General features: G+C 41.7%; 1 protein-coding gene across 5 annotated transcripts; it reads right to left on the reverse strand.

The window, feature by feature from the left end:
* Positions 1-519: 519 nt before the first annotated feature.
* Positions 520-8054, reverse strand: LOC105024269 (C-X-C chemokine receptor type 3-like). 5 transcript variants are annotated; one of them, XM_034289177.1, is made up of 4 exons: positions 7752-8054; positions 6902-6963; positions 2237-2593; positions 520-1899 (listed from the first exon to the last, which is right to left on the reverse strand). In XM_034289177.1, the coding sequence occupies exons 2-4, from the start codon at positions 6905-6907 to the stop codon at positions 1132-1134; spliced, it is 1131 nt and encodes a 376-aa protein (XP_034145068.1). In that variant the 5' UTR covers positions 6908-6963; positions 7752-8054; the 3' UTR covers positions 520-1131. The 5 variants fall into 5 exon arrangements, with proteins under 5 accessions (XP_034145068.1, XP_019896249.1, XP_019896248.1 ...); XM_020040690.3 differs by having other exon boundaries at positions 7739-8054; XM_020040689.3 differs by having other exon boundaries at positions 2237-2589; positions 7739-8052.
* Between the last annotated feature and the right edge of the window lie 14815 nt (positions 8055-22869).

A 22869-nucleotide genomic window follows, 5' to 3' on the forward strand; every position in this document is an offset into this window, starting at 1 on the left:
CACTGCATGCAGCCCTTCAATCATTTATATTTTTCAAACTCTATCCTTCCTCTATCTCCACCTGTTTTTTTCCTTATTCTCTTTCCACTTCCCACATAGAGACCTGGTTGACAATGCCAAATACAGTCCTTTAGTAAAGTACTGGAGCAGAGTATTCAAACACATATCAAGGACATCAAATTGTGAAATGAGTACCGGACAAAGAGAAACACTGTATGCCTCATCTCCCTCAACATCTGATCAATGACGTCACTGATGATGATTGTTTGTCACTGGGTCTGCCAAGGGCAAAAACACCCTGTTGAACCAACAAAGTTAAACAACTGAAGCCTGGAAAGTTTTGTAATGAGTGGGAAAATCTAGTCACCCATTTCTATAAGACAGGGTAAAAACAGCATGGGACATCCCCAGAGTTGAGCCATTCTATGAATATTATGACACCAAGAGGAAACCAAAAGTTAAACATTTATTGTAAAAAGGAAAAACATGAATGCTCATATACATTCATTGAACATTTATTAAATAACACAATAACACTATTTCAAATAACATTTTCAAATGTTGTAAAACACAACATTTCAGTAACATAGAAACAGCTACAAGTGCTTGATATTGCTTTGGTCATCCCTATAACAATTTAAAATGATAATGCACCTGATGAGAACCATCCATATATGACATAATTAAAGTGCTTTGTACAGAGTATTACCTCTATTTCCTTGATGATCAGACAAGCTGCTGAGTGGAAAACGTAAGGAATATACTGTTCTTGAAATGTTTTCCCATTAAAGTGCAATTGAAAGAAAAGCGGCCTTAGTCAGTGCTTTGCAGTACCGCGGCAGCATTGTGGCCAGGGTTGCGACCAGGATTCAGCATACCAACGATGCCCAATGTCAATCATGATTGTAAAGCAAGGAAACGTTTTTCATACTCAAACTTGCGTGTACCACTGAACACTGCCTAGATGGCAGGTGACGAATCATAACGGCTTGGCGAGACATGTTTGGAGGCCCTTTGATGAAACAGAACCTACTGTGGAGTTGATGCAAGGCCATAACAGTGAATTAAGTATAACAATATTAGAAGAGGAGAAAGATTGGGTGAAAAAAAAACTAGTAATTTACCTAACCATCAGTTCTGGGGGGACTGTACCTGTCCCATTCTAGTAACTTGGTCTAACTGGACATTCTCCTCTGCTTGGCCAGGTGAGTCCTCAACTATACCTGAGTCCCACAGCGAGATTCTGGGGACACCTTGTACCCCCGTAGAACACATCACCATATGCAGCACATGGTGGCAGAAGTTTCTACAAAGGCCTAGGTAGAGCATGGGGTTGAGGCAGGTGTGAAGACAGGCTACAGCAAACGTGATAGCCAGGCTGTTCTTCAAAGCTATTGTCCCCTTCTCAAAGGACCCTTCAACAGGCGTCCCATGGAGTGTGTCCACCATGAGGGTGATGTTGTAGGGTGTCCAGCAGAGGAAGAAGACCAGCACCAGGGCCAGAATGACCCGAACAGCTCTTTGCTTCTGGGCACCCTGGGAGCCATGCAGCAGCCGTACAAGGATGTATGAGTAGCAGAATATCAGGACTGCTGAGGGGAGGAGGAAGCCCAATATGTGGCAGAGCAGGCGAGAAGCAAGGCGCCAGGCAAACCCGGACTGGGAGGAGATTGGGTAGTTTTGGATACACTCTGCTTTTTCTTGTCTGGTATCACTTACAGACTCCAGGAAGAGCCAGTCAGGGATGGAGAGGAGGATGGAGAGGAGCCAGACGGACAGGCAGCTGACCTGCACCATCCAGGGCTTCCTGCGAGAGTACATCTGGACAGCGTGGACCACAGACAGGTAGCGGTCCAGACTGATGCAGGTCAGCAGGAAGATGCCACAGTAAAAGTTGATCTGAGGTGAGAAAGAAAGAGAGTTAGAGAAAAACAAACAGAGACAGCTCATGGCTGGAATTAACATTAAGATGACAGCGGTTTTACTCTTTACATCCTCTTTTCCCACAAATATTGAGAGTTTGTAAATGGGCTAAGAAGAGGAGTGTCAAGTACCTTGACCCAAATCTGGATTGAATTATGCTGTGAATCTGAATACTAGAATATAAGAAATCATCCTCCCCTTGCTTTCCTTAATTTGCCCTCTTACAGTCATGCTCTGGAACTGCCCCATCATATACCACATGATGGTGCAGATATACACAGGTGCTTCCCAGACTGATCCCCATTGTCCTTACTTTAAACATGGCTCCAGTGATCTTGCAGAGAGGTGTCCCAAAACTCCAGCCCGCAGCGGCCTGAGCTGCCCAGAGAGGCAGTGTGAGGAGCAGTAGGGTGTCAGCTACAGCAAGGTGCAGGATAAATGTGTCTGTCACGCTCCAGCTCCGCCTCCTCTTGACAAGAACCACTAGGACCAGCCCATTACCCAGCAGGCCCAGGACCAGCGTCAGGGAGTAGAACACCGGGAGGAGAACGGTCCCAAAATGCACCCTACTACAATCTTCAGAAGGGTAGTTCTCGTTATAATCATAGTTTTCGTAGTTAAAGGTGCTGTTCTGTAGAAATATCCCTCCCAGGTCCAAATCCATGTCTGTCTGTAGAGAAGTCAAAAATCAGTTGATCGTTTTGGACAAAATTACAGGAAGCAAAAATGTGTGTTTGAGAGGATAAAAGTTTTATCTGGAGAGTGTGTTTTGGCTCTTCTTTAACTCTAAAATATTTAGGTGTGTGAGATAGGGAGGTATTGGCTGAAGTGTCTCCACTGACAATAGCCATTTGAGATTATATTCACACCACTCACATGTTTCTGATGTCAGCAGATGAGCCAATATCACACACAGCAGAGTAATAGTGGAAAGTACAGGGATTGTCCACTGTACCACAGACCATCTGACTCGTAGTGTTGACACACCATAGACGTTTCTCTAGCTGTACTGCAACAACAGGCTAAACTCTCTCATGCTGTAGATAATCTAGATTTGTACACACATTCGGTGTTCAGCTAAACCAGAAGGACTGAGGGAGATCAACCTAGGGAAAGTCAAAAAGGACTGTCAAGTATCTAGGAAATTCTAGGATGTTAGCCTACAAGAACGGATGTTAGCCCACATGAACATAAGCACACGCACATTTTTAAATCATTATAACCCTTGCCTGGTAAAGAGAACTAGTGTAAAGAGGAGGAGTAAAGAGAAGAAAACCTCTGGACAGAAAAAAGAAATTGAAATTAGCTTTGTACTCACCACATTAGCCATGTCCTACAGCCATTCATTTAATTGTCACAGTACAATTTACACTAACAGTCACACTGTTAATACTGCTTAATAAATAAACTGAAAGAGAGAAGAGGCTTTTTTTGGCTGAATTTCTGAGCGCTCAAAGACGCATAGCACAAAGGGCAGAAGAAGAGAGGAGAGAAAACAACTTCAACTGACTTCACCTAAAAAAAAAGATCAGAGTTTAGCAAGACTTAGAAGAGAGAAAGCTCAGTTTAGCCCTTCCCTCCAATCATGGTCAGCAGAGTTCAGTTTGCACGTCACGCAACCAAAAAAAACCCTTTCATAATGTTCTGCACAAATAGCCAGAGACCGCAGCTGTTAATTCACTTGAATGGACAGAGCTTGTGCTAATAACAGCAGCCTGTACGTGATCTGAACATATCGAAACTAATGCAAAAGAGGACTCATCAGAAGTGTGATAACTGCTGGATCAGCAGTGACAATTACTCAACACAAAGGAAACTCTTATCCACTTCTGTATTTGTAAGTGCCACTGCAATCTGGAAGTGTTGAACAGAGACATTTAGAATTGGTATCAGTATTATTCCATTCATGTTGCATGCGTGTTACAAATTACTCAATAGTTTAGGTAAGTCAAGGCAACTTCATCTAAATTTGCTTGACTTTAAAGACAAGATTGAATGTATTTTTACCTGCCATTTGGTACAGAGTAAATTTAAATACACTAAAATGTTTTAGGTAGGGAGTGACTGCAGATTGGCCAGAGATACTACAGAATCATAGCTAGACATGCACCAATTTATTTTTTTATCCAGACTGGGACACTGGTCTACCCCGACCCCATGTGAGTGCCTCAGAGACATATCACCAACACATGCCAAGGCATGCAGGCAGGGAAAGAAGAAAGGGACTCTGTTCTTGCTTTTTGCTCCCACCTGAATTTGCCAGTGAGATGTCTCACTCTGGTGCACCTCTTCTTTAAGGCAGGGGGAATAAGCAAACCATAGAGGACTGAACGGGTGTTAAATTGCATTGGTGGTTGCAGTGCCCACAGACAGTGGTTTTCAGAAGTGTTTCTGAACCCATGCAGTGATTCCCACCACACAATCGTGTCCGATGTTAATGCAGTTCCACCTGAGGGCGCAAATATCGTGGACACCTGTGACGGCTGCTTCACGTGGCCCTGCGTGGTCTCTCCCGCTCCGGTGCTCCCCCTCGCCGGTGTTCTAACCGCTGGTTGAAGCAGATGGCAGCAGCGCACCCATAAAATGCACACACAGCTATTTTGAGTAAGTTATTTTGAATCTCTGTATTAGTTCCTGGTTTTCACCTGCCCCTCACGGGTTATTGTGTCCCTCTGTTTGTAATGCCGGGAGGTGAGGAAAGGGAGCAAGGTGCAGGCAGAATGTGTTCTTTTGTATTTATTGCAAAGAAATACGCATACAGTACAGGCCAAAAGTTTGGACACACCTTCTCATTCAATGCGTTTTCTTTATTTTCATGACTATTTACATTGTAGATTCTCACTGAAGGCATCAAAACTATGAATGAACACATATGGAATTATGTACTTAACAGAAAAGTGTGAAATAACAGAAAACATCTTATATTTTAGATTCCTCAAAGTAGCCACCCTTTGCTTTTTTGATAGCGCTGCAAACCCTTGGTGTTCTCTCAATGAGCTTCATGAAGTAGTCACCTGAAATGGTTTTCACTTCACAGGTGTGCTTTGTCGGGGTTAATTAGTGGAATTAATTTTGGTTGGGACCATCAGTTGTATTGTGCAGAAGTCAGGTTGATACACAGCCAACAGCCCTATTGGACAACTGTTAGAATTCATATTATGGCAAGAACCAATCAGCTAAGTAAAGCGAAACGAGTGGCCATCATTACTTTAGCAAATGTAGGTCAGTCAGTCCGGAAAATTGCAAAAACTTTGAATGTGTCCCCAAGTGCAGTCGCAAAAACCATCAAGCGCTACAACGAAACTGGCTCACATGAGGACCGCCCCAAGAAAGGAAGACCAAGAGTCACCTCTGCTGCTGAGGATAAGTTCATCCGAGTCACCAGCCTCAGAAATCGCAGGTTAACAGCAGCTCAGATTAGAGACCAGCTGAATGCCACACAGAGTTCTAGCAGCAGACATCTCTAGAACAACTGTTAAGAGGAGACTGCGCGAATCAGGCCTTCATGGTCAAGTAGCTGCTAGGAAACCACTGCTAAGGAGAGGCAACAAGCAGAAGAGATTTGTTAGGGCCAAGAAACACAAGGCTGGTTCTACATGCCTGGTTTCCACCATGAAGCATGGAGGAGGTGTGATGGTGTGGGGGTGCTTTGCTGGTGACACTGTTGGAGATTTATTCAAAATTAAAGGCATACTGAACCAGCATGGCTACCACAGCATCCTGCAGCGACATACCATCCCATCCAGTTTGCATTTGGTTGGACCATCATTTATTTTTCAACAAGACAATGACCCCAAACACACCTCCAGGCTGTGTAAGGGCTATTTGACCAAGAAGGAGAGTGATGGAGTGCTGCGCCAGATGACCTGGCCTCCACAGTCACCGGACCTGAACCCAATCAAGATGGTTTGGGGTGAGCTGGACCGCAGAGTGAAGGCAAAAGGACCAACAAGTGCTAAGCATCTCTGGGAACTCCTTCAAGACTGTTGGAAAACCATTTCAGGCGACTACCTCTTGAAGCTCATCAAGAGAATGCCAAGAGTGTGCAAAGCAGTAATCAGAGCAAAGGGTGGCTACTTTGAAGAAACTAGAACATAAGACATGTTTTCAGTTATTTCACACTTTTTTGTTAAGTATATAATTCCACATGTGTTCATTCATAGTTTTGATGCCTTCAGTGAGAATCTACAATGTAAATGGTCATGAAAATAAAGGAAACGCATTGAATGAGAAGGTGTGTCCTAACTTTTGGCCTGTACTGTACAAAAATCCAAGGGAAACGCTGACAACAGCGGAACGTGTAGTGGCTAAACTGACACGGAATATAGCTATGCACTTCATACAAATAAAAACGCTGAACATACAGTGGGTGTATGAGAAGAACACAAAATAACACCAACAACACGCAACGTAACAAGCAATTAATATCCGACCAACTGGGGGAGCAGAGGAGAAACATTGAAACACTTCATGAAGGGGTGACTGGGACTTGGTGTGCATGATTTTGGGAGACAAGAGAATGAATGAGTCCGGGGTGAGTTGGTGAAAGAATGGGAATATGAATACATGGCCTGATGACATCTGATCAAGGCCGTAGCCATGAAATCAATATTAGGGGGGACCAAATCAGCTGGGGGTCTGGGGGTCCCCCCAGTAAAACATTCAGAAATGTTTATAATATTTAAAAGACTCTTAACCATCAATATTCACACAATCTGATATCACTGTGTTGGTGTTGTTCCTACAACATTATAATTAATGTTGCTCCATCTTGCAACTGACCTGTAGTTAGTTGGTTACCCAAGTCCAAAGACAGAATATTCCCCTGCTCCCCACCCTTTGACCTAAACCTAACTTCAGAGACACCTGTGCCTAAGCCTAACCTTGGTTGTGCCAACATTAAGTATGAAGTTGTTGGAACAACAGCTATGTGGTGATATCAGATCGGTCATCAATATTTGCTCCTTTTCTCACTCACCTCCATGTCACCTGCTCTCCCTGCCCTGTTGGTATCCTCATGCTCTCTCTCCACTCTGAACACTGAGTGAACATTAAATAAATAATATCAGTAAACAAGTTGTGTTTCTTGCCATGATGTTCAGGAATAGATTACTAACCATGTCTGATCTGAATGGCAATGATTACTATATCAATAAACTTTGACTTGTGCTACTGTATACTCCTATCATCTGACTGGTACTCATTTCCTCACTGCTCTCAGCTTACTTTTCTGAGGTTGCCCAAAAAACTGATGTATGTCACTCACACCCTTTCTCGTGCTCATGACGACATTCACTGTGAAAGTTGACTAATAAAACTGCTTTCACTTTAATCAAACAAACACTAACAATGCTATTTATCAGAGTTAGCAAATACAACTATACGGTATACTATACGAATATGCAATCAATGAAAACGACTATCTGCCTGAACTACAAATAAAGTGCAACATATATTACTGACACTTTACGGCACTTTACGTGGGCATTCGGACAAATCTAACAAAATCCTTCACGTAAGACATTAACGTTAGTTGAATACGCACATTGATGGTCGCTGGGTGAATGTGTGGCTAATTAGCTCTCCAGGTAACTTTGTTAGACAGATGAATGTTAGTGCCTATTAATTGATAACCACTCGCAAATCAGCCTTTTTTCACAAAATATGCGCAAAATGACGTGTTGATGTTAAAACTATCACAATCGACTGGAATATAGCCTGCTTAACACTCATATTACATTCTAGTTTTCCACTTTTTAATACATTTGAAAGTAATGACAGAGACAGTACAGTGTTCAACACTGATTGTACCTACCAACAGCACTTACAAGTGTTGCCAGGTTAAGCAAAAACAAAATCCAGAACGACTGCTCAAAACCAGCCCAAAATGCAAGAAAACTTGCCCACCTTGGTGCACAACACTGACTATTTTACAAGTGACCCCCTTTACCCCACCTCACTCCGGAAACAAAACTTAAGATGCATGTATAGACGCATGTGAAGCCGTAGCTGACGTCTGACTGTGACAACCATAGACATAATAAAGAGTAGACGCCGCATTGGCTGCTGGGCACGAGAAATACGGTCGCCATCTTTGACCGGTCATACTCCTAGTTGCGTAGCAGCAGAAGCAACGATGCCAGAGCATTGTGCAGCATATTCCTGATTAAACATCGGACCATCGAAAGCAGGGCTCGGGGGATTACTTTTCACAAGTAAGATTTAACATTACCGTACTATTGGTTGTATTTTGTGACTAGGATATTACCAGAGAGTTGAGAAGGAGCAAGGATCTTTGATATTACTGTACTGAAATCGTAGCCAGCTAGCTAGGCTATGTTTACTGCACCAGCCGGTGTTCACCCAGCTATGATCTGAGACTTGATAAGTCATATTCCATAACACTGACTTACATTACAACTGACACAAGAATGCTATTGTAGAAATAAAACTAATATTAATGGTATAACATTGGCCAGCTAATTTTACACAAGTGGCACAGACTGTATAATAAATATATAAAAGACGGTATTATCAGGTGGCCAGTACTAGCTTAGCTAGTAACTTAGTATTTTGGTGGTAGCTTCACTATTTCCAGAATCAAGTAACTTTTCATTAGTAGTAACTCCTTTTTTTTTTACCAAGTAGCATGGCCACACAAGCTACACTTTTCTTGTCACGTGAAATTAGCACAACTTAAAGTAGCTTCCTATGTAGTGAACTAGCCTAGTGCTGTGTTTGTGTTACTTAGCTTGCTACATTTGACTGGGTGGTAGTTTTTGTGTAGTGAAGCTTTATTCATGGCAGAGTAACTAATAGCTTTGCTCACTACAATTTCCAAGTAGCTTGCCCAACACTGTATTATTCACCCTAACAAAAGTAAGATACCCCTCATGTCTCATACCCACCCCACTTAAAATAAAGGCAACAGAACATCTGATAGTAGAATGGTTTGCAAACAAGCTTATTCACAATTTCAGCAACTTTGGTTCATGTACATGTGTGTCAAAATGGTAGGTATTGCATCTGTTGTTTTCAAGTTATCCCAGTTCTGCAGTTACATTGTTCCAAGTTAATGTTCTACAAGTATACTGTATAAGTTAAACAAGAAACTGATCCCATTCCTAAAAACATGGATGCAAACGAATTATCTATCTGCCCTGGTAGCTGTTTACTATTTTAATTCTCTGTGAGTTTGCACCCCTGTGATAGGCACTCAAGAGTGGGTGATAACACATTACTGATGGATGTGATGGAAAATTCACTTTACTGCTTTGAATTAACAAAATCACATGGGGCTCTCTTGGGGTGTCTTTTTTTCGCCATGATCAGAATAATACAACTTTTTTTTCTTTTGCAGGTACTTGTCGGTCATCGGATTTGTCATCACTATCGACAGGTTGATGCTGATGATTCCTGAACTGCTAAAAGTTCAGCGGTATGTGCTCACCTACAGGTTCAGCTATCACTTGAAGCTCCTATTTAATTCAATCAGGGCGTCAGGTAGGGTTGGTGTTCTTTTAATTACAAAAATATACCTAATGAATATCTTTGTCTTGTGAGTAATGTATGTATTGTGTGCCTGTTTTCCATACAAGGCGGCTGGGATAACAATCCATCGGCACGCCTGTTCCAGGCCATCTTCCGCCGCCTGATGGTTCGGTGTGGTGTCTCACCTGGTGAGACTGGCAATGTGGCAGCCCAGGATAACACTGTGTCCCTGTCTGCTGTGGAGATGTTCTCTCCTGAAACTGCTGAAGAGCACCCATCTCCATTCGCCAACATTTCTACCCTTGTGTGTGACCACAGTTATCTCCCCACTCGGTTTGGTGGTCTGGTGGAAAATGCTCGGGTCTACATAGCAGGGTTTGTAGTCTGGCAGATTCTAAAAAAACTGTCCTGTGATGTGTGCCGTGCGAGCTTGGTCAGAGATGCTGTACCATCTTCATTTGACAAGCGCTACCACCTTCTAACCCTGAAAAACAACGGTGGCCTAGTGATTTCATCACAAGGGTTAGGGTTTATCTTGTTTTTTTAAATTATTTTAATCTTTGTATATTAAGGTTGCTTTGTTCTTATTTTCTCTGTTTTGTAAAGTGTCTTTGAGCACTGTGTAAAGCGCTATATAATGTTTGTTTTTTTGTATTATTTTACTTAGGTGCTGAGTGCTGCAGAGAGGGTGATCCGCCAAGCTTCACCAATGCAAGCTCCTAAGGTTTCGACAGTTACACACATCGTCTGGGAGGAGATTGGAATGGAGGATGTTTCTCTGCTTGGGGAACACATTGAGGAGACACAGTTTGGCATCGACAACCATCATTCTGACGTGTTTTCATTGGTTGTGTCTGTGTTTCTCAAAATAAGGCTGCACCACATTGCCAAAGTCACCTCTCTTGAACTGCAGAAAGGGAGCACGAGGAAGAAGCTCTGCAAAACTGTCCTCTTTCAGGGGTTTTAGAGCGTGTTGTTTTGTTCCAATACAAATCAAGACTTTAATCCTAAATTCCGGCATCCCAAAATTAATCTGTACTTTAACCTTACTCATCACACTCATCACACACTCATCACACTAAGCAATGGCTTAAAACTGCTTGGAAACAGTGGTCTGTCATTATGTGAATACTGCTGTAAGTGTTGGTGGGTCTGTAAATACCTCTGTTTGTTTGTGTTTCATGAACTCTAGCCTCATGGTGTGTGTCTCCAGGAATCCAAATGTTGGTCTCCTTTGCCTTATACTGGGTTTGCGAGATTGTGTGAAGTTTATCTTTACATTATGTCTTTGTGTTTGTGATTGTCTTAACCCTGATCTCTTTCCCTCTAGGTTCTGTAAAGCACTTTGTAACTGTGTTTAGAAAATTGCTACATTAAGTTTGCAGACTTTTCAAGGGAGTTTCAACAAAGTAAATGTGCAGTTTAAATAAAAAGTGTCACTTTTCATTTCATCCTGCTGTTTTAGACAGATGACTGGGACCCGTGTGTGTATGTTGGGAGGGGGGCTGCTAATGATAGAGAAAATAAATAATATATCTGACTTTACTGCCACTATTTTCACATTAGGTGTTTCAATCAGAATGATAGGCAAACTGGAAATGTCCCTGTTTTTCTCCCTTTTTGGGGATTATGTTCTGAGTTTTGATCTCGGACGTCTGGTCACTTTATATCATATATCAGAATATTCTATTACTCTTAAGCCCACTATGAATATTAAAATACGCTGAACCATGTGTCCTGTATCATAGCTACATGTATGACCTTTGCAGCAAAAAACCCAGCGAAAATCAGTAAGGTATTCAATGAGGTATGATTAATTAAATGCGATAACAGCTCATTTCACATGCCAAAATAGATTACACTGAGTGGAGGAGCTGGACCGGTCCAAGATGGCGGCCCCGCGGCTCGTCAGCGGTCGATGCGGCGTCTACTCTTTATTATGTCTATGGTGACAACAGCATTTCTATATAGAAACACGCGATATAGCATATAAAGACCGCGTTGAAGTTTAGAAGTAGCCCAAAAACCCGTCACCCGCGACATTGTTTGAAAAGTAGCCCATTTTCGCATGTAAACTGCAGATATACAGCAGTCGACCAACGGCTTCTGCTGGGGTACGGCAATAGCACCTGGACAAACTGCACGCAGAACTGCGATAAACGTATGTGTGTAGTACTGTATTGTTGCAATCATAGACATAATAAAGAGTAGACGCCGCATTGGCTGCTGGGGCGCGAGAAATACGGCCGCCATCTTTGACCGGTCATACTCCTATTTGCGTAGCAGCAGAAGCAACGATGCCAGGGCACTGTGGAGCATACTCCTGCTCATATCGGCAGACCATCGAAAGCAGGGCTCGGGGGATTACTTTTCACAAGTTAGATTGAACATTACCGTATTATTGGTTGTATTTTGTGACTAGAATATTACCAGAGAGTTGAGAAGGAGCAAGGATCTTTGATATTACTGTACTGAAATCGTATCCAGCCAGCTAGGCTGTTTACTGCACCAGCCGGTGTTCACCCAGCGAACTGAGACTTGATAAGTCATATTCTATAACACTGACTTAGATTACAACTGACTCAAGAATGCTATTGTAGAAATAAAGCAAATATTACTGGTATAACATTGGCCAGCTAATTATATATTTATATAAATAAAAGACGGTATTATCATTGTTGGGCAGTACTAGCTTAGCTAGTAACTTAGTATTTTGGTGGTAGCTTCACTATTTCCAGAATCAAGTAACTTTTCAGTAGTAGTAACTCCTTTATTTACCAAGTAGCTTGGCCACACAAGCTACATTTCTTGTCATGTGAAATTAGCACAACTTAAAGTAGCTTCCTATGTAATGAACTAGCCTACTGCTGGATTTGTGTTACTTAGCTTGCTACATTTGACTGGTTGGTAGCTTTGGTGTAGTGAAGCTTTATTCAAGACAGAGTAACTAATAGCTTAGAGAGCGCAACACCCCGCTACACGTAAAACACCCTATGACTTGACAGAACGGGTATGGGGTCGTGGGTGCGAGAATGGATGACAGAGACAGGATTACCGTTTTCAGGACTATTTAATGAACGTAACGGTAATTCAGGGAAAAGGGGCTGGACGGAACCAAAGCAAAGAACATAAAGGTAAACCCAAACCCTCTAAACCTACCTTACCTGTCAAACCAAGAACTTACCTAACTAGCACCTCTTGCGCCGGTGCTCTAACCAAAATACAGGGGGTGGTCCGCCCAGGTCTTACCTAGTGGTTTTAGACAGAGTAAAGCTATGGGAGGTGTATGCCCCAGGGCCTCTTGCCTAAAGCACAAAGGCTTTCCCCTTCCCCCTGGAAACAAATGAAAAAGGTTTAAACACAAACAAATGCCACAACACACAATGGACATAAAGCTGACCACAGACACTTGCCACAACACTTAATCACAAACGTTCTTTCTACCTTACAGATAGCAAACACAGATCAAAAGCAACAGCATGTGTGTCTCCCTCTGAGACACTAGAACTGTGGCTTATATGCAGGCTAAACCAGCTGTACCCACTGACGAGCTGGCATAGGGGCTCTCCGATCAGCCCAAATCCGACCAATCAGCTGCAACCGGCGATCAGGAAGCCAATTAGCCTGCAACCACCACATAGAACACAAAGGGACAAAACCACATACGAACACAGAGCAAAAGAAAGCACTGGGGACGTAACACCAAGTAACTTGCCCAACACTGTGTATTATTCACGTGTAATTCACCCTAACAAAAGTAAGTTACCGCTCATGTCTCATACCCACCCCACTTAAAATAAAGGCAACAGAACATCTGATAGTAGAATGGTTTTCAAACAAGCTTATTATTTAGTTCAGCGGTGTGTGCTCACCTACAGGTTCAGCCAAGATCACTTGGAGCTCCTTTTTAATTCAATCAGAGCGTCAAGTAGTGTTGGTGTTCTTTTAATTACAATTTTGAAAATATACCTAATGAATATCTTTATGTCTTGTGAGTAATGTATGTATTGTGTGCCTGTTTTCCATATAAGGAGGCTGGAATTACAATCTATCGGCACTTCCAGGCCATCTTCCGCCGCCTGATGGTTCGGTGTGGTGTCTCACCTGTGTAAGCACTATATAAATATAATGTATTTTTTAAAATTATTATTTTAATAAGGTGCTGAGTGCTGCAGAGAGGGTGATCCGCCAAGCTTCACCAATGCCAGCTCCTAAGGTGTCGACAGTCACAGACATCGTCCGGGAGGAGATTGGAACGGAGGATGTTTTTCTGCTTGGGGAACACATTGAGGAGACTCAGTTTGGCATCGACAACCATCATTCTGACTTGTTGTCATTGGTTGTGTCTGTGTTTCTCAAAATAAGGCTGCACCACATTACCAGACTCACCTCTCTTGAACTGCAGAAAGGGAGCATGAGGGAGAACTGTCCTCTTTCAGGGGTTTTAGAGCGTGTGCATGTGTGTGGTTCCACGACAATTCAAGACTTTAATCCTAAATTCCAGCATTCCAAAACTAATTCTAAGCTTTATATCTGTACTTTAACCTTACTCATCACACTTAGTATCTTTATGTCATATCTGTCATCATTCTGACAAGATTAACACTGAAACTGAAAGCAATGGCTTAAAACTGCTTGGAAACAGTAGTCTGTCATTATGTGAATACTGCTGTAAGTGTTGGTGGGTCTGTAAATACCTCTGTTTGTTTGTGTTTCAAGAACTCTAGCCTCATGGTGTGTGTCTCCAGGAATCCAAATGTTGGTCTCCTTTGCCTTACACTGGGTTTGCGAGATTGTGTGAAGTTTATCTTTACATTATGTCTTTGTGTTTGTGATTGTCTTAACCCTGATCTCTTTCCCTCTAGGTTCTGTAAAGCACTTTGTAACTGTGTTTAGAAAATTGCTACATTAAGTTTGCAGACTTTTCAAGGGAGTTTCAACAAAGTAAATGTGCAGTTTAAATAAAAAGTGTCACTTTTCATTTCATCCTGCTGTTTTAGACAGATGACTGGGACCCGTGTGTGTATGTTGGGAGGGGGGCTGCTAATGATAGAGAAAATAAATAATATATCTGACTTTACTGCCACTATTTTCACATTAGGTGTTTCAATCAGAATGATAGGCAAACTGGAAATGTCCCTGTTTTTCTCCCTTTTTGGGGATTATGTTCCGAGTTTTGATCTCGGACGTCTGGTCACTTTATATCATATATCAGAATATTCTATTACTCTTAAGCCCACTATGAATATTAAAATACACTGAACCATGTGTCCTGTATCATAGCTACATGTATGACCTTTGCAGCAAAAAAACCCGCGAAAATCAGTAAGGTATTCAATGAGGTATGATTAATTAAATGCGATGACAGCTCATTTCACATGCCAAAATAGATTACACTGAGTGGAGGAGCTGGACCGGTCCAAGATGGCGGCCCCGCGGCTCGTCAGCGGTCGATGCGGCGTCTACTCTTTATTATGTCTATGGTGACAACAGCATTTCTATATAGAAACACGCGATATAGCATATAAAGACCGCGTTGAAGTTCAGAAGTAGCCCAAAAACCTGTCACCCGCGACATTGTTTGAAAAGTAGCCCATTTTCGCATGTAAACTGCAGATATACAGCAGTCGACCAACGGCTTCTGCTGGGGTACGGCAATAGCACCTGGACAAACTGCACGCAGAACTGCGATAAACGTATGTGTGTAGTACTGTATTGTTGCAATCATAGACATAATAAAGAGTAGACGCCGCATTGGCTGCCGGGGCGCGAGAAATACGGCCGCCATCTTTGACCGGTTATACTCCTATTTGCGTAGCAGCAGAAGCAACGATGCCAGGGCACTGTGGAGCATACTCCTGCTCATATCAGCGGACCATCGAAAGCAGGGCTCGGGGGATTACTTTTCACAAGTTAGATTGAACATTACCGTATTATTGGTTGTATTTTGTGACTAGAATATTACCAGAGAGTTGAGAAGGAGCAAGGATCTTTGATATTACTGTACTGAAATCGTATCCAGCCAGCTAGGCTATGTTTACTGCACCAGCCGGTGTTCACCCAGCGAACTGAGACTTGATAAGTCATATTCTATAACACTGACTTAGATTACAACTGACTCAAGAATGCTATTGTAGAAATAAAGCAAATATTACTGGTATAACATTGGCCAGCTAATTATATATTTATATAAATAAAAGACGGTATTATCATTGTTGGGCAGTACTAGCTTAGCTAGTAACTTAGTATTTTGGTGGTAGCTTCACTATTTCCAGAATCAAGTAACTTTTCAGTAGTAGTAACTCCTTTATTTACCAAGTAGCTTGGCCACACAAGCTACATTTCTTGTCATGTGAAATTAGCACAACTTAAAGTAGCTTCCTATGTAATGAACTAGCCTACTGCTGGATTTGTGTTACTTAGCTTGCTACATTTGACTGGTTGGTAGCTTTGGTGTAGTGAAGCTTTATTCATGACAGAGTAACTAATAGCTTAGAGAGCGCAACACCCCGCTACACGTAAAGGTGTCGACAGTCACAGACATCGTCCGGGAGGAGATTGGAACGGAGGATGTTTTTCTGCTTGGGGAACACATTGAGGAGACTCAGTTTGGCATCGACAACCATCATTCTGACTTGTTGTCATTGGTTGTGTCTGTGTTTCTCAAAATAAGGCTGCACCACATTACCAGACTCACCTCTCTTGAACTGCAGAAAGGGAGCATGAGGGAGAACTGTCCTCTTTCAGGGGTTTTAGAGCGTGTGCATGTGTGTGGTTCCACGACAATTCAAGACTTTAATCCTAAATTCCAGCATTCCAAAACTAATTCTAAGCTTTATATCTGTACTTTAACCTTACTCATCACACTTAGTATCTTTATGTCATATCTGTCATCATTCTGACAAGATTAACACTGAAACTGAAAGCAATGGCTTAAAACTGCTTGGAAACAGTAGTCTGTCATTATGTGAATACTGCTGTAAGTGTTGGTGGGTCTGTAAATACCTCTGTTTGTTTGTGTTTCAAGAACTCTAGCCTCATGGTGTGTGTCTCCAGGAATCCAAATGTTGGTCTCCTTTGCCTTACACTGGGTTTGCGAGATTGTGTGAAGTTTATCTTTACATTATGTCTTTGTGTTTGTGATTGTCTTAACCCTGATCTCTTTCCCTCTAGGTTCTGTAAAGCACTTTGTAACTGTGTTTAGAAAATTGCTACATTAAGTTTGCAGACTTTTCAAGGGAGTTTCAACAAAGTAAATGTGCAGTTTAAATAAAAAGTGTCACTTTTCATTTCATCCTGCTGTTTTAGACAGATGACTGGGACCCGTGTGTGTATGTTGGGAGGGGGGCTGCTAATGATAGAGAAAATAAATAATATATCTGACTTTACTGCCACTATTTTCACATTAGGTGTTTCAATCAGAATGATAGGCAAACTGGAAATGTCCCTGTTTTTCTCCCTTTTTGGGGATTATGTTCCGAGTTTTGATCTCGGACGTCTGGTCACTTTATATCATATATCAGAATATTCTATTACTCTTAAGCCCACTATGAATATTAAAATACACTGAACCATGTGTCCTGTATCATAGCTACATGTATGACCTTTGCAGCAAAAAAACCCGCGAAAATCAGTAAGGTATTCAATGAGGTATGATTAATTAAATGCGATGACAGCTCATTTCACATGCCAAAATAGATTACACTGAGTGGAGGAGCTGGACCGGTCCAAGATGGCGGCCCCGCGGCTCGTCAGCGGTCGATGCGGCGTCTACTCTTTATTATGTCTATGGTGACAACAGCATTTCTATATAGAAACACGCGATATAGCATATAAAGACCGCGTTGAAGTTCAGAAGTAGCCCAAAAACCTGTCACCCGCGACATTGTTTGAAAAGTAGCCCATTTTCGCATGTAAACTGCAGATATACAGCAGTCGACCAACGGCTTCTGCTGGGGTACGGCAATAGCACCTGGACAAACTGCACGCAGAACTGCGATAAACGTATGTGTGTAGTACTGTATTGTTGCAATCATAGACATAATAAAGAGTAGACGCCGCATTGGCTGCCGGGGCGCGAGAAATACGGCCGCCATCTTTGACCGGTTATACTCCTATTTGCGTAGCAGCAGAAGCAACGATGCCAGGGCACTGTGGAGCATACTCCTGCTCATATCAGCGGACCATCGAAAGCAGGGCTCGGGGGATTACTTTTCACAAGTTAGATTGAACATTACCGTATTATTGGTTGTATTTTGTGACTAGAATATTACCAGAGAGTTGAGAAGGAGCAAGGATCTTTGATATTACTGTACTGAAATCGTATCCAGCCAGCTAGGCTATGTTTACTGCACCAGCCGGTGTTCACCCAGCGAACTGAGACTTGATAAGTCATATTCTATAACACTGACTTAGATTACAACTGACTCAAGAATGCTATTGTAGAAATAAAGCAAATATTACTGGTATAACATTGGCCAGCTAATTATATATTTATATAAATAAAAGACGGTATTATCATTGTTGGGCAGTACTAGCTTAGCTAGTAACTTAGTATTTTGGTGGTAGCTTCACTATTTCCAGAATCAAGTAACTTTTCAGTAGTAGTAACTCCTTTATTTACCAAGTAGCTTGGCCACACAAGCTACATTTCTTGTCATGTGAAATTAGCACAACTTAAAGTAGCTTCCTATGTAATGAACTAGCCTACTGCTGGATTTGTGTTACTTAGCTTGCTACATTTGACTGGTTGGTAGCTTTGGTGTAGTGAAGCTTTATTCATGACAGAGTAACTAATAGCTTAGCTCAATGCAATTTCCAAGTAACTTGCCCAACACTGTGTATTATTCACGTGTAATTCACCCTAACAAAAGTAAGTTACCGCTCATGTCTCATACCCACCCCACTTAAAATAAAGGCAACAGAACATCTGATAGTAGAATGGTTTTCAAACAAGCTTATTATTTAGTTCAGCGGTGTGTGCTCACCTACAGGTTCAGCCAAGATCACTTGGAGCTCCTTTTTAATTCAATCAGAGCGTCAAGTAGTGTTGGTGTTCTTTTAATTACAATTTTGAAAATATACCTAATGAATATCTTTATGTCTTGTGAGTAATGTATGTATTGTGTGCCTGTTTTCCATATAAGGAGGCTGGAATTACAATCTATCGGCACTTCCAGGCCATCTTCCGCCGCCTGATGGTTCGGTGTGGTGTCTCACCTGTGTAAGCACTATATAAATATAATGTATTTTTTAAAATTATTATTTTAATAAGGTGCTGAGTGCTGCAGAGAGGGTGATCCGCCAAGCTTCACCAATGCCAGCTCCTAAGGTGTCGACAGTCACAGACATCGTCCGGGAGGAGATTGGAACGGAGGATGTTTTTCTGCTTGGGGAACACATTGAGGAGACTCAGTTTGGCATCGACAACCATCATTCTGACTTGTTGTCATTGGTTGTGTCTGTGTTTCTCAAAATAAGGCTGCACCACATTACCAGACTCACCTCTCTTGAACTGCAGAAAGGGAGCATGAGGGAGAACTGTCCTCTTTCAGGGGTTTTAGAGCGTGTGCATGTGTGTGGTTCCACGACAATTCAAGACTTTAATCCTAAATTCCAGCATTCCAAAACTAATTCTAAGCTTTATATCTGTACTTTAACCTTACTCATCACACTTAGTATCTTTATGTCATATCTGTCATCATTCTGACAAGATTAACACTGAAACTGAAAGCAATGGCTTAAAACTGCTTGGAAACAGTAGTCTGTCATTATGTGAATACTGCTGTAAGTGTTGGTGGGTCTGTAAATACCTCTGTTTGTTTGTGTTTCAAGAACTCTAGCCTCATGGTGTGTGTCTCCAGGAATCCAAATGTTGGTCTCCTTTGCCTTACACTGGGTTTGCGAGATTGTGTGAAGTTTATCTTTACATTATGTCTTTGTGTTTGTGATTGTCTTAACCCTGATCTCTTTCCCTCTAGGTTCTGTAAAGCACTTTGTAACTGTGTTTAGAAAATTGCTACATTAAGTTTGCAGACTTTTCAAGGGAGTTTCAACAAAGTAAATGTGCAGTTTAAATAAAAAGTGTCACTTTTCATTTCATCCTGCTGTTTTAGACAGATGACTGGGACCCGTGTGTGTATGTTGGGAGGGGGGCTGCTAATGATAGAGAAAATAAATAATATATCTGACTTTACTGCCACTATTTTCACATTAGGTGTTTCAATCAGAATGATAGGCAAACTGGAAATGTCCCTGTTTTTCTCCCTTTTTGGGGATTATGTTCCGAGTTTTGATCTCGGACGTCTGGTCACTTTATATCATATATCAGAATATTCTATTACTCTTAAGCCCACTATGAATATTAAAATACACTGAACCATGTGTCCTGTATCATAGCTACATGTATGACCTTTGCAGCAAAAAAACCCGCGAAAATCAGTAAGGTATTCAATGAGGTATGATTAATTAAATGCGATGACAGCTCATTTCACATGCCAAAATAGATTACACTGAGTGGAGGAGCTGGACCGGTCCAAGATGGCGGCCCCGCGGCTCGTCAGCGGTCGATGCGGCGTCTACTCTTTATTATGTCTATGGTGACAACAGCATTTCTATATAGAAACACGCGATATAGCATATAAAGACCGCGTTGAAGTTCAGAAGTAGCCCAAAAACCTGTCACCCGCGACATTGTTTGAAAAGTAGCCCATTTTCGCATGTAAACTGCAGATATACAGCAGTCGACCAACGGCTTCTGCTGGGGTACGGCAATAGCACCTGGACAAACTGCACGCAGAACTGCGATAAACGTATGTGTGTAGTACTGTATTGTTGCAATCATAGACATAATAAAGAGTAGACGCCGCATTGGCTGCCGGGGCGCGAGAAATACGGCCGCCATCTTTGACCGGTTATACTCCTATTTGCGTAGCAGCAGAAGCAACGATGCCAGGGCACTGTGGAGCATACTCCTGCTCATATCAGCGGACCATCGAAAGCAGGGCTCGGGGGATTACTTTTCACAAGTTAGATTGAACATTACCGTATTATTGGTTGTATTTTGTGACTAGAATATTACCAGAGAGTTGAGAAGGAGCAAGGATCTTTGATATTACTGTACTGAAATCGTATCCAGCCAGCTAGGCTATGTTTACTGCACCAGCCGGTGTTCACCCAGCGAACTGAGACTTGATAAGTCATATTCTATAACACTGACTTAGATTACAACTGACTCAAGAATGCTATTGTAGAAATAAAGCAAATATTACTGGTATAACATTGGCCAGCTAATTATATATTTATATAAATAAAAGACGGTATTATCATTGTTGGGCAGTACTAGCTTAGCTAGTAACTTAGTATTTTGGTGGTAGCTTCACTATTTCCAGAATCAAGTAACTTTTCAGTAGTAGTAACTCCTTTATTTACCAAGTAGCTTGGCCACACAAGCTACATTTCTTGTCATGTGAAATTAGCACAACTTAAAGTAGCTTCCTATGTAATGAACTAGCCTACTGCTGGATTTGTGTTACTTAGCTTGCTACATTTGACTGGTTGGTAGCTTTGGTGTAGTGAAGCTTTATTCATGACAGAGTAACTAATAGCTTAGCTCAATGCAATTTCCAAGTAACTTGCCCAACACTGTGTATTATTCACGTGTAATTCACCCTAACAAAAGTAAGTTACCGCTCATGTCTCATACCCACCCCACTTAAAATAAAGGCAACAGAACATCTGATAGTAGAATGGTTTTCAAACAAGCTTATTATTTAGTTCAGCGGTATGTGCTCACCTACAGGTTCAGCCAAGATCACTTGGAGCTCCTATTTAATTCAATCAGAGCTTCAAGTAGTGTTGGTGTTCTTTTAATTACAATTTTGAAAATATACCTAATGAATATCTTTATGTCTTGTGAGTAATGTATGTATTGTGTGCCTGTTTTCCATATAAGGAGGCTGGAATTACAATCTATCGGCACTTCCAGGCCATCTTCCGCCGCCTGATGGTTCGGTGTGGTGTCTCACCTGTGTAAAGCACTATATAAATATAATGTATTTTTTAAAATTATTATTTTAATAAGGTGCTGAGTGCTGCAGAGTATTTTTTTAAATTATTATTTTAATAAGGTGCTGAGTGCTGCAGAGAGGGTGATCCGCCAAGCTTCACCAATGCCAGCTCCTAAGGTGTCGACAGTCACAGACATCGTCCGGGAGGAGATTGGAACGGAGGATGTTTTTCTGCTTGGGGAACACATTGAGGAGACTCAGTTTGGCATCGACAACCATCATTCTGACTTGTTGTCATTGGTTGTGTCTGTGTTTCTCAAAATAAGGCTGCACCACATTACCAGACTCACCTCTCTTGAACTGCAGAAAGGGAGCATGAGGAAGAACTGTCCTCTTTCAGGGGTTTTAGAGCGTGTGCATGTGTGTGGTTCCACGACAATTCAAGACTTTAATCCTAAATTCCAGCATTCCAAAACTAATTCTAAGCTTTATATCTGTACTTAAACCTTACTCATCACACTTAGTATCTTTATGTCATATCTGTCATCATTCTGACAAGATTAACACTGAAACTGAAAGCAATGGCTTAAAACTGCTTGAAAACAGTGGTCTGTCACATTTTATGTGAATACTGCTGTAAGTGTTGGTGGGTCTGTAAATACCTCTGTTTGTTTGTGTTTCAAGAACTCTAGCCTCATGGTGTGTGTCTCCAGGAATCCAAATGTTGGTCTCCTTTGCCTTACACTGGGTTTGTGAGCTTGTGTAAAAATGAAGTTTATCTTTACATTATTTCCTTGTGTTTGTCATGGTCTTAGCCCTGATCTCTTTCCCTCTGGGTTCTGAATAGCACTTGTAACTGTGGTTTGAAAATTGCTACATTAATTAAGTTTGCAGACTTTTCAAGGGAGTTTCAACAAAGTAAATGTGCAGTTTAAATAAAAACTGTCACTTTTCATTTCATCCTGCTATTTTAGACGGGGACCCAATGTGTGTATGTTGGGATGGGGGCTGTGAAATGAGAGAGAGAGAAATATATATTTCTGACTTTACTGCCACTATTTACACATTAGGTGTTTCAATCAGAATGATAGTCAAACTGGAAATGTTCCTGTTTTTCTCCCTTGTTGGGGATTATGTTCACAGCTTTGATGTATATAAAACTATGAATATTAAAATACGCTGAACCATGTGTCCTGTATCATAGCTACATGTATGACATTTGCAGCAAAAAAACCCGCGTGAAAATCAGTAAGGTATTCACTGAGGTATGATTAATTAAATTCGCTGCCAGCTCGTTTCACTTGCCATAACAGATTACATTGAGTGGAGTGGCGGACCGGTCCAAGATGGCGGTCCCACGGCTCGTCAGCGCCAGTAGGCAGTAGCGGTCGATGCGGCGTCTATTCTTTATTATGTCTATGGTTGCAATGACAAATGCCATGTTTGC

Source organism: Esox lucius, chromosome 20 (genome assembly GCF_011004845.1).
Source record: "Esox lucius isolate fEsoLuc1 chromosome 20, fEsoLuc1.pri, whole genome shotgun sequence".
Taxonomy (NCBI): Eukaryota; Metazoa; Chordata; class Actinopteri; order Esociformes; family Esocidae; genus Esox; species Esox lucius.